The sequence below is a fragment of the Copadichromis virginalis genome, linkage group LG6 (genome assembly GCF_057382275.1).
Source record: "Copadichromis virginalis isolate Kocher_CV1m ecotype Utaka linkage group LG6, C_Virginalis_male_GT1.1, whole genome shotgun sequence".
NCBI lineage: Eukaryota > Metazoa > Chordata > Actinopteri > Cichliformes > Cichlidae > Copadichromis > Copadichromis virginalis.
The window spans coordinates 40,575,495-40,587,443 of record NC_140623.1 but is presented as its reverse complement, the minus strand read 5'-3'; the positions used below and the strand labels follow the sequence as shown (position 1 = coordinate 40,587,443).

At 40.3% G+C, this 11,949-nt stretch overlaps 1 protein-coding gene across 1 annotated transcript; it reads right to left on the bottom strand.

Annotated features, from left to right (window-relative positions):
* Nucleotides 1-50: 50 nt before the first annotated feature.
* Nucleotides 51-9,875, bottom strand: sp6 (Sp6 transcription factor). Its single transcript, XM_085460441.1, has 2 exons — nucleotides 9,675-9,875; nucleotides 51-2,608 (listed from the first exon to the last, which is right to left on the bottom strand). Exon 2 carries the CDS (start codon nucleotides 2,486-2,488, stop codon nucleotides 1,568-1,570), a length of 921 nt encoding a protein of 306 aa, XP_085316567.1. The 5' UTR covers nucleotides 2,489-2,608; nucleotides 9,675-9,875; the 3' UTR covers nucleotides 51-1,567.
* Nucleotides 9,876-11,949: the final 2,074 nt, after the last annotated feature.

The following is an 11,949-nucleotide window of genomic DNA, read 5'->3' as shown; positions in this document are numbered from 1 at the left end:
AATGTGTAGGTGGCCCAGTACTTTTATCCATATAGTGTATTTTTTGTCCCTTGAATATTGTGAGTTTAATATTGACTCCCTTTTATTAAAATAAAATAAAATAAAGTTTTGTAGTTTTATGTTTTGCAGCGAGTTGCTCACTCTCTCTGTTTAGAGGCAGCAGTGAGCTGGAAGCATGATTCATGGGTGAAGCTGAAACAACAGTAAAGGTGAGAGCAGATAAATCAAAACAATGACCTAAAAGATGCTAAAACATAGAGTACAGATGAGATGAATGAGTGGTGACTCATCAAGTGAGCTCTTTCACATTACACATTTGAGCCATTGTTACAAAAGCTGCAGTTAAATGCAGCTTTAAACGGCGGGACTGCATCGGGCTCCGGATTAACCTCTTAGCAGTCGTCGTCAGTGACCCATTTAATGTTGGGGCCACGGTTTGGTTGTGTTTTAGCCACAATTCATAAAAAAGTAAGAACATCAGCTCTATCCGTAACCTTAAATGGCAGATGTAGCAGAAGGAGTATTTCTCTGTGCAAGCCTGTCGTGTTGACAGGGCTGATCTGTGGAGTTGTGTTTGTCTTGCTGCCAGATGTGACTTCTCTCATCGGCGTGTCTCGACAGAAACCGGGCTTCATTTCACCAGCCGGCATTTCCCGTCCGCCTGCCATTCAGCCTCCGTCCTTGTGAGTTTTTCACATCACTGTAGTAGTTTTTTTCTTTGTTGCGCTCCCAGTGGAACACCTCTTCACATTCTCCTACTGTGTGTTAATAAGTGCCACTATGGCAGTGACATAAACACAGTATTTTCGGTAAACACTAGCCATTGTAGTGCATAATTTTCTATATTATATTATATTATATTATATTATATTATATTATATTATATTATATTATATTATATTATATTATATTATATTATCACCAGCCTTATTTTGGCCATAGTACAACATTAAAGTTGTATTTCCTTTGAATTACAGACCATTTTAATTATTGTCACACTCTTTGGTCTTCTGCACTTTCACCCATTCAAATGGCTGCTAACCTACATCTTCTTCCAGTACAGTAGGCTACACACACATGTGGTAACAGTCTGAACATAAGGAAAATATCAATATTACTGTCTGCTTTCCTTGAAACTGTTAAACTTAATGCTCTTTTCTTCCAGTTACACATTTGATCTGATTGTAAACAAGTTACCCAACCACCTTCTCATGAACTCAGGTCAGTCTCTTGGGCTACTGGTGGCTGTAGCGCTAGCAGCAATCGAAGTCCAGCAACAAGCTGCAGCTTCAGCTCCGTCGCCTCCTTCGCCACCTTTCACCTTTAGTAGTCACAGACGAAAGGTTTACACACAAGATCAATAGGATTCCTGCTTTTCAGCGTGCCGTGGCATCACGGTTTATCACATTTGTGTGATAAATTCACAGGATCACACATACATATTTTTTGTTCCATCCAGTGTTCATCAGTGAAAGAGTGTTCATACCTTCCTTCTACTCTCTAATCTATCGTGAAACTATGACACCTCTGTGAGGTGATGGCAACCCTTTAACTGAACGCGGCGCAGCTAGCCTGACTGCCCCGTCACGCTGGAGACGGAGGCGTCTGTCTCACACTTCAGCTTCAGTGGAGGATCTGTGCTGTCAGACACGTTTGCGGACGACTGGGGAGGTGTCGATGCATCAAAGCTCTTATCCCCCCTCCCATCTCCGTTTAGCCTGTCCTCCCCTTGTCCTGGCGGGGACTCATGGGTGCGCATGTGCTTGGCCAGGTGGTCGTTGCGCATGAACACTCTGGGACATAATGCGCAGCTGAACTTCTTGGCTCCAGTGTGCGTCTGTAGGTGTCGCTGCAGTTCATCAGAGCGCGTGAACCTCTTGCCACAGAACAGCCAGTTGCAGACGAACGGCCGGTCTCCGCTGTGCCAGCGCAGGTGAGCCTTCAGATGGGAGGTCTTGGCGTAGGCTTTGCCACAGCCGGGGATGTGGCAATTGTGCATATGCTTCCTCCTGCTGTCGTCAGTGCTCTGGCCCATCTGCTCAGCGTGGACGCAATTAGGGCAGCGGCACACAGCCTGGCTGCCGCCTCTGGAAGAAGAGCGGCGCTGGGGCTTGGGGCGAGCTGACACAGACGTCTCCTGAGGTTCCTCCATTGAGAAGGTTTCTTGCTGCAGCATTTCAGGGGCCAGTGGCTCCATCTTGAAGCCGTCCTGGGGGAAGAGATGGGATGGTTGCGAGGGTGGAGCGTGCTGAGCCGGGGGTAGGGTGCACAGCTGTGGGTCAGAGCCATAGGGCCCCAGAGAAGGCTGCAAACCCATGGAGCCGCCTGGATTCACTGAAGGCAGGCCCACACCTTGACCCGTCTGTAGGTCTATCCAACTGCCTGCTTGGACGTCTCTGTGAAGGTCCCACCAGGAAGCGATGTTCATGTCGTCTGAGCTGCCACTAGGTGGTGCTGTCCGTAACCAGGGCTCGTATGGGTGGGCCATGTGAGCAGCTCGTGCAGGTGCAAATCTGTGGATGAGGTCACCTGCTCAAAGTGTTGTTCAGTGTCTTTTGGGTTACGCTGAGATGATTACCACATGACAGGATGGTGACGCATTAAAAACCTGCAGAAAGAAAGAGAAGACTGTTATGGAAGTACTAACGAGACCAAGTTTATTTTTCAGGAGACACAAACGAGAAGTCTAAAATATGGAGACATTTATTATTGAAATGCTTGACAGGAATGAGCATTTCTCATTCCTATCAAGCATTTCTATACTAAATATCTTTATGAGTTTTCTTTTAGCCTTCTAAAGAAAATTGAAAGCACTATTAAAAGCAGCCTGGCTGCTTTTGACGCCCTTCAGAGAGGAAAAAAACAACCTGTGTCAAACAGATAGAAAACACGTCATTGTGATGCAGCAGGCTCCACCGAGTCTGACCTTTTCAGGCCGTTCCCAAAAGAGTGAGACCTGACTAAACATAGGGTTTGACTCCAAAAAAGCTGGGAGAGGATTCAACTTCTGCTGTTTTAACGTTCTAACAATAACAAAAAGGTCAAACGTAAAACTTGTTGAGCAACGAGGATACAATTGTTCTTCCTTCACACAATTCTAATCAATCTGTCCAAAAATTCCTGGATCTGGATTTGAAAAAAGACTCCATATGTTAATCACTTTCAAATCAGGTCAAAAGCCCCACCTCTGTTAAAAAATAAACCAATCCAAAAACCTTTTCTGCTCGGACAGGAAGCACAAAATTAAGATTTATTTTAAGTCTATTTCTAAAAAAGTTTGAGACATGAAGTCTGTAAAACTGTGTCTTAAGGATGACGTTAGGATAACGTAAAAGCAGACAGGTCCAGAGCTAAATTACCAGGACACGCTCAGACCTTTACCTGGATGCCCAACCAGGAAAAATGTAATGAAACGTAATGGTTGACTGGTTGACCAGATGGTGGTGGGAACCCAGCAGAACAAAGAGGGTAATGAGAAATTAAAACTTCATCAATAAACTCAGGCGCTTGAAAAAGTAAAGCCTTGTAAGTCATGAGCAGAATTTTAAAATGGACTGAAAATTAAATTAGCAACCAGTGCAAGGAGGCCAAAACCGGGTAATGTAAGAAGAGCGTGTGGTTTTTATCAGCTGAGCTAAACTTAACAGCTCAACAGCTCGCTAAGGAGGAAATAAAAGCAAGAGTAACTTCTTCTGTAACATTTCTTTGACCTTCAGAATATTCCCGAGTTGTTGGAAACCATTTTTCTGTTTGTCATATTGTGTGTATGTGTGTTTCTGAACCTCTGAAGAGCTGACGTTCAGGCCTAAATCCGCCTGTCTACAACATTTAAATAACCAACCCTAAGCACACCCCCTTCGTCGCCATGGATACTGCAGTTCTCACGCTGCATGGCCGTGGAGACGGAGGAGAGGGGGGAGCCGGACGTGTCCAGGCAGAGGCCTGCTACGTGCATCCGCTGCCAGGTACTTCCCATGGAGGACGGTCAAAGACAAGTACAAAGAAAACAACATCATCGGCCTGCACTGAGGCAGCGCTGGGGGGAGGATAATGATGGTTAGATGGGGGGAGGGACGAGAGCGGAGGGGGGTGTTGACAGGAGAGCAGTTTGGTAAAGGAAGAAGTTCCAGGGAGGTATGGCTGCAGGCCAAGGTCTATTTGTACGTCTCTGAGGTTTTGGAGATGAAACCTGGCAGACAGGAGAACCAGTTTTTTTTATGAATCACACATGATTTACAACAACAGCTCTCCAGGCGAGACCCGTGAAGCGCCCTGCCCCTTACACACCGGAGGCAGAAAGCATCAACAGTTACAGACTGACGACATTCATGAGCCTGAGAATGGGAGTCGACGACAAAATGAGAACAATTACTTTACGTCCATAATCACAGGCACACGCGCTGAAATAGCATCCTGCGCCCAACACGCTCCAGGAATGCAAACCGCAGCAGCGTCAGTGGGATGGGCTCAGATTTCCAGGTGACACAAAGCTTGTTAAAGGTGGACAAGTCTGTGGAAGCTTTGACAAGAAGCTACCAGCCTGTGAGGTTTGTCCTTCGCCCAAGATGATCTTGTTGACTTCCACTAACCCCCACCCACCTCAACTCAACCATGAACATCTGTAATTATCTTTACAGCAGGAAACAATAAAGTAGTCTGAAGCTGTAGAGGCTGGTATGGCAGTCTGGAGATCATTTGGTGATATCTGACAGGTTGTGTGAAAACACGAGCTTCATGGACATCCAGTCTGATGCGCAGATCAATTAGCAGCAGGTCGAACTGGCATCAGATGTAGCAAGTAGGTGAAGCTGGGCTTGCCGACAGTGAAGTATCCCCTGAGTTACTCCTCCACATACATTATTCTGTGACTGTGATTTTCTTATTTTGTGATTTTTTTAGCCTTTAAAACAGAGGTGGGGGAACTCCAGGCCTCAAGGGCCAGTGTCCCACAGGTTTTAGACGTGTCCTCGATCCAACACAGCTGATATGATTTAAATGGCTAAATTACCTCCTCAACATGTCTTGGATTTCTCCAGAGGTTTGGTAATGAACTAATCATTAATCATTCAGGTGAGTTGACCCAGGGTGATATCTAAAACCTGCAGGACACCGGCACTTGAGGCCTGGAGTTCCCTACCCCTGCTTTAAAAAGACGTCACTTTACATCTAAATTTGGTTTAAAAGTCATCTTTTCTGGCTCTTACGAAGATCTGAATTTGACCTAATTTCAACCACCGAGGATGCTTCAGTGGTTAGAAGTTGAGTCGTACATCATAGTAGATATTTCAGTCACACTTACATGGTATTTTTTAGATGTTACCAAATATTTGTATTCATTATATTTTATGTGAAATCTTTTATATTATTTACTTTTATTTTATTTACTCAGCATTATAGTGGATTTTTTCTGTAGGTACGTCATAACTGCAAACTCTACTGAAACACTAAGCTATAACTTATTTCATAGCCGTAGCTGTAACCTGATGTAGATGTAACTACACTTGCACTGACACAGCTGTGAATGCTGGTAACAGGCTGCATCGTACGCTTCAAATAGTCCAGAGTAAAGTCTAAATTATTAAGCGTTTAGACACCTGCAAATGAATTTTTTCGACAGGTGGGTTAGGTAGCTGTTCCAGAGTGCAGGTAAAGGTAAAGTGTGATTGAGTCCTTACTTTTCTTTTCTCTTTTCTTTATTTTTATGTATGATTTCTTATTTCTGCACTTTTTAACTCTACTAAAGACTCCGTGTGATTGGTTCAGATTGTGTGTTAGCAGGATTACAAGTTAGTATGACAATTTTCAGCCTGAGTTCAGAGGAATTTGTTTTTGGAGTTGATCTGGATACAAAACCCTATCCAGAACATTTTTTTTAAAGATTCTTTATCATTGCTAAAATTCATTTTATAAATAAACATCCACAAATATATATCAAAAGTGATAAAGAGACATTTTTTCAATGAGCAAAAAAGACCGTTTTAGACCTTTTCCTTTGCTTGTCTTTTCTGCACGTTTTTTGCGTGTGTGGTGCATCCTGAACGTTGGAGCACTACAGTCAAACCATGCATACTACATTTCCTTCTCAAAAGCTCACCCAAAGCCACTCAGAGATGTTTTCTTGTCTCAATGAAATCGTAAAGCAATTAGTTTGGAATTCCCACATGAAACGTCTGTCTTAAAAGGTCCAGCTGATTTAGTTCCTGTCAGCCTGGAGCCAGAGCTACATACTGCTCTGTAATTTTTTGAGAATGTGACATGGCGGCACAGCGGCACAGTCCCTCCACGAAACTGCTCTTACTGACATAAACAAATCAAGCTCTTTGCTAAAGTGCTGGAAGCACTGCAGGCTCCTAAGAGGAACAGCTGGCATGGGGAGGGAGTGAGAGGAGGCCCCCGGGGGAGGATGGTTCAGAGCAATGACAGAGTTCTGGTCATAAAACCTGTCTGACCAAGACTCAGCAGAGCCGCAATTTACGAGCCTGCCACTGAGAAACAAGAGGCAGATTGAAGCAGTGACGAGAAAGACAGAACTCGCTACTGTTAGTCCATCAGCTGGTGATTTTCAAAATTAAATGAGTAAAGCGTGAAAGCGCTTCTCTAATTGTTTCTACTCAGAAAATGTAACTGAGAATCAACAAATCTTGGACGTTTTCATCAGGCCTGGTTTAACTATAAGTCTGTTGTCACATTTAAGAATAAAGTTGTAAAAACAGTAATGTTAGTACTCCAAAAAGACTAGTTTGGGAATGGAGGTCTGAGTGGAGGTCATGTCATGTGTTTCAAACAGTTATAGCGGATATGTGAGAAAAGGATTGCCATGCTTACAAAAGGCATTAAAGCAAACATTAAAAAGTCCTGTAATGATCACAGTCTGACTCCAGACATGTAAAAGATGTGGTGGGCCTTGCAAACTGTCTTCTTCCATAGATTACAGGTCCCCTAGACTGACGGACTATCTTGTTGTTTACACTGTTAGACCAAAAATCTGGAAATTTAAAGTCCATCATCTCATCTCCCACACGGGGATAAAACAGGTAAAATAGCCATTCTGTTTCCACTGTGGGTCAAATAGCATTTAGCCCACAGAAGATGTTAAAACGAACAATTAAAAGTCCAAAGTCTGACTCCAGACCTGTGGAAGATCTGCTGTCCCTTTTAATCTGTTGTCCCATATTATCCGAGATATAGAACAAACAGTTACATCGTCTATACTCCAAAAAGACCAGTTTCAGTGCGAGGGCTTTTAGAGCAGTCTGTTTGAACCTGCATGAGGTGCATTATAAATGGAGAGGAGCTCAGATTTGTGGCAGGAGTCACATCTGTTTTCAGAAGACGGAATAAAATATATGATTCAAACACGTGTCTATCAAAATTAAACGTTTCTAAACTTTGTGCTGTTCAGCTGCAGAACAAAAGTTAAAAACTCTTTTAGGGACAAAAGTTTGACTTCTCCAGTACCCGATGGCATTTACACATCCAGTTTAACAACCATCCGTCTGCTTTCCCATCTCATCAGAGACGTAGAACCACACAGTTAAAACGGTAACGCTGACACTCACAAGGAGTTTGGTTTAACCTGCAAGAAGTGCATGACATGCAGAGTGGAGTGCATGTTTATGGCAGAGAATATATAAATGGCAAACTTCAAAATAAAACATTCTGAACTCTGTAGAGTGACCAGATGTGAGAAAAACATTTGCCATTAGTAGAAAACAATGTTGAAACAAACATTAAAATCTCGTGTAGTGGCCTGAGCAGTGGTCCAGTTTAACTGCAGTCCAGATGTACAACAACATCCTGGCACTCCAGAAAGACAAGCTCAGTGTCAAATGACATTTAGAAGAAGTTTGTTTTAACCTGTTTAAATACATCGTGGGTGGAGAGGAGACCACCTTTGCGCAGGAGTCACGGCTGTTGTCAGAAGGGTGAATAAAAAATGAGCTTCAAACACATTTCTCTCAACACCAGATGTTTTGAACTTTGCAGAGTGGCCGTACGTGAGTGAATGTTCCCCATCAGTACAAATAGATGTGAAAACAATGATGCAGCGACCGTAGTCCGAGACGATTTGCACACCTGGGCGAAGGATCAAGTTGTGCGGTGAGCAAAGCTTGAGATGTGGGGGCTGCTAATCTCTCCCTCTGCACTTTAACTGTGTTATTAATCACAGAGATGCTTTAGATATGAGTGACAGCTTTACACGTGAGACACTGATTCATACTCAGTTGCGTAAAATTAATTTCCTGCAACACTTTTTTTTGTTGGTACTTTCAATCAAAAATCTGTTTCACAGTGACTCCACCGAGGTTTTAGAATTGGTCGCTCTACTAGAAGCGACAAGGTACTTTATTTTTGGTGATTTTGACAAACTTTATAAAGTGTTTTGTTTCTCAGATCTTCTCAGTCACAAGTTGTCCTTCAGCACAAACTTCTCTTTATACACTTTAAATAATTAGACAAAGAAATTTTAAATCATTTAAAAAGATCAGACCTGTTCTGCTTCTTAGTTAGTGTCCAGCAAAATGTAGTCATATACTGTGCAATTACTAATATATTATTCAAGATCACCCCCACCACTCCCTTTTTTAGGACTTTTAAAAAAATGTATATGATATAATAGTTTTTACTTTTAACAAAGTAAAAAAGTAAAAAGTAAAGTAAAAGTAAAGTAAAATATGATGCTTTGTTTTACATTAAAATAGTCATAAGTCTATCAAACACTTTAAATTAGCAGCACTTTCATCATTTGCAACAATAAACTGCCAATTACATTCTTCATGACATCAATATCTATGTCAAATAAATCAAATCAACACTTCTGAGTAACACTCTACCTACAGTGTGGTTCAGCTGCTTTAATCAAACAAAGATCTTAATCTGAAGCTCTGATTTCTCAGCACTGTTGGCATTTTCAGAGTAAAACTAATTTAATTTAAAAAAAAAAAACTCTAATCAAGCTTCACGTGGAAAGATATCTTTCATTTTTTAAAAACTTTTTTTATAACTTAATTTCCACTCTTTTATACTTTTTTTTAAAATATATATATATTTTTTAAAAATCCCCCAGTTTGGATTGCAGGAAATTAGGGATTTACAGTATCATCATTTATTTAGTTAGGCAATAATTTTCTAATAGGAAAAACAGACTCATGGCACAGAGATTAGACTAAAGTCTGATTTGATTTCCCTCTAATTTATTAAGTGAAACCTTGGTCTTAAATTTAAGGTCAAATACTTTATGCTTTTATTTCATCATCACATTAGTTATTTAATATACAAGACTGGGTCAACTTGTTGTTTTTTTCTTCCTGCAGAAATATTCTGATCTAATTACGGCTGTAAAACAACAATTTAACAATCTCGAATTTCTATTTTCTAACACTGGTGTTTATTGTCCAAAATCTAAATACATAACCTAAAATTAAGTGCCAGTCGCTGGTTAGCCTCTATAACGTGAATTTATCCAGTAAGTAACCTGCGTACGTTACCTAACATGTTGTATTTTGAGACTTTCAATTTATAAATAAAACCCTCCAGTTAACTTGAAGCCTGGAAGACTTTCCATCAACCTGATGAAGACTTAAAACACTTCATTGTGATTTTTGTATATAACAGACATACGGTACCACACAGGAGGTCGCAGCAGATGTCAGAAAGTTAAAATACAGCCTTACCTGTCTGCCCTACAGAGGTGCTGCCGCTGTGCGTTTCTTCTGGAAGTAAACTCTGTCTCGGCTCTGCTCCGCTGCTCTTGCCCTTGTTGGAAAAATGCGCGCAGAAAAGTAAAATCCTCATCATATTTCATCTGCTTTTCTCCATCGCAGACGGTCCAGGTGAGGCGAAAGGCTGTCAGAGTTTTGGCGCACAGGTAAGCAGCATTCTCAGTTGTGACACAGTCTATGATAGGCTGCGCGTCTTGAGCCCCTCCAGGCTCCGCCCCCTCCTGCCGGTGCTCCGTCTCTGCCCCCCCACACCCCTCCCTTTGACGATGTGCTCTCGGCGGCTGGAGGTGAGGAAACGACTCGCTTTAGGAAAACAGGGGATCAGTGGAACAGCCTGTCAGAGCTGCAGTGGTGGGATACATGTCAATTTACTCATCAGCGTATTAATACATCCTCCAAAACAGTTAAGAGGAAATACTGCAGTTTTTATTCTCTGATTACTTCAGTGGGATTATGCAGCTACAGATCAGTCAGACCACCAAGAGACAGACACATAGAAACATAAACTGGCCCCTGATGAATCAGCTATACACGATAATGTATTACCAATGATGCTCTGATGATATATACTACTATATATATAATATATACTGCTTTTGTGCTCTTTTTTGCATTGACCTTAATGGAGTTTGCAGAAATGTTATGCTTGTGATCAGCTGTTTTCACTTTGTGTTGCTACCCCAGTGTTTAATGTTAAAAGACAAAACTATATTCTTACATTTCGACTTCTTACTCACCTACAGATTTGTTTCTCTAACAGCTGCATTTCCATAATATGAACAATGCAAAAGTATCTGCCACCAAAAATAATATCTTTAAAAAAACAGTAAAGACTGTGAAACAATCTCCACACTGAAAACATTTACTCTTTAAGAACAGTTTTTAATTTGTTTAGGTTTGTTTCATTAGTATGCACGTATAGAAAAACAGAACTAACTAAATAAATCGATTCTTAGTTAATGCTACATATACTCAGTTGTTAAGCCTTGAAAAAATAATTGTAGTGATCTCATTTATTTAGATACAAAAAACGATGCTTGTAAATAAAGTAGATTTATGTATGTCTGCATCTGTACTAAAATGTTATGTGCATTTCCTTCTTAACATTGATGTGTTGTAAGAAATTACACAGAGAAACATATAGAAATGTATATATGGACTAATAAGCTTAGCTCCAGGTCCACTTTATATCTTCTACCAGGTCTTTCATTGCCCTCCTGCAGAAGCTTTGTTCTTCTTTGATAATAATCTGCAAAAGCATTCAAAATTTGCTGACAGTTTGTTACTTGACACAAATATCAAACACATGTACCACAGTTTATCTTAATTGCTTTGATGTCTGAAGTCACAATCTGTTTAAAACAGAACTGGGTTTACTGTCGGACTGCAGCCTTTCAGTCAGACAGATGAGCTCACGAATCCTGTGACTGCAGATACTCGTGACACGTAGGGCAATCACACACAGACTTTTTCTCCTGCATCCAAAATATTTTGAGTCTTTGCTTTTGATTTTCTCTCCAAGGACAATCACATGCATTTTAATAAATTATTTTTAAAAATTAAAGCATAGATTTTTTTTGTGGTTGAAATAAGAAATAAACTAAACACATTTCTGTAAAGTCAGCTTAGACAGACTCTAAGGGAATGGTTTATGTAACCATCCCCTTCCCCAAATGCCCTGTTAGTGCCAGAAAAACACCTTTATTTTAAAATCTTCCTTATAGACTGACTGGTCGTAGTTTTCAAAAAAACTTTAAAGCATGAAATCTGTCTTTGTTGTCTTTATTTTTTACAGAAATTAATTCAAATAAATAGATCTGTCCTCCTGAGGTCCAAACCTAAAAACCTCCATTGTTTTTATTTATGTGTTTATATCAAAATATCAAAAAATTATAAATATATTATGATAACAACAGTTAATAAATGATACAGTTAATTAAGAATAATAAATGTGGTTATAATTATTACGTGTAACAAATCAGTATTTTAGTTTTTCTCTGTCAGTTCAACTGGACAAAAAAATTACAACTGGAAGCATGTGTGATGAGTTTTGTAATTAAAAAAACATTGATAACAGCAATAAACTGATAGCAGTTTCTAAACACTGTTAAAATGTTCTTTTACAAAAAAAGAAGATATATTACAACATCAAAATAAAAAAAACCTAAATTATAGAAAAGCAGAAATGATAAAGTGAATAAACAAATAATGAGGAATAAAGAAGTCA

Excerpts from the sequence above, each read along its gene's own strand:
- sp6 (XM_085460441.1), bottom strand. The coding sequence starts at position 2,488 with ATGGCCCACCCATACGAGCCCTGGTTACGGACAGCACCACCTAGTGGC.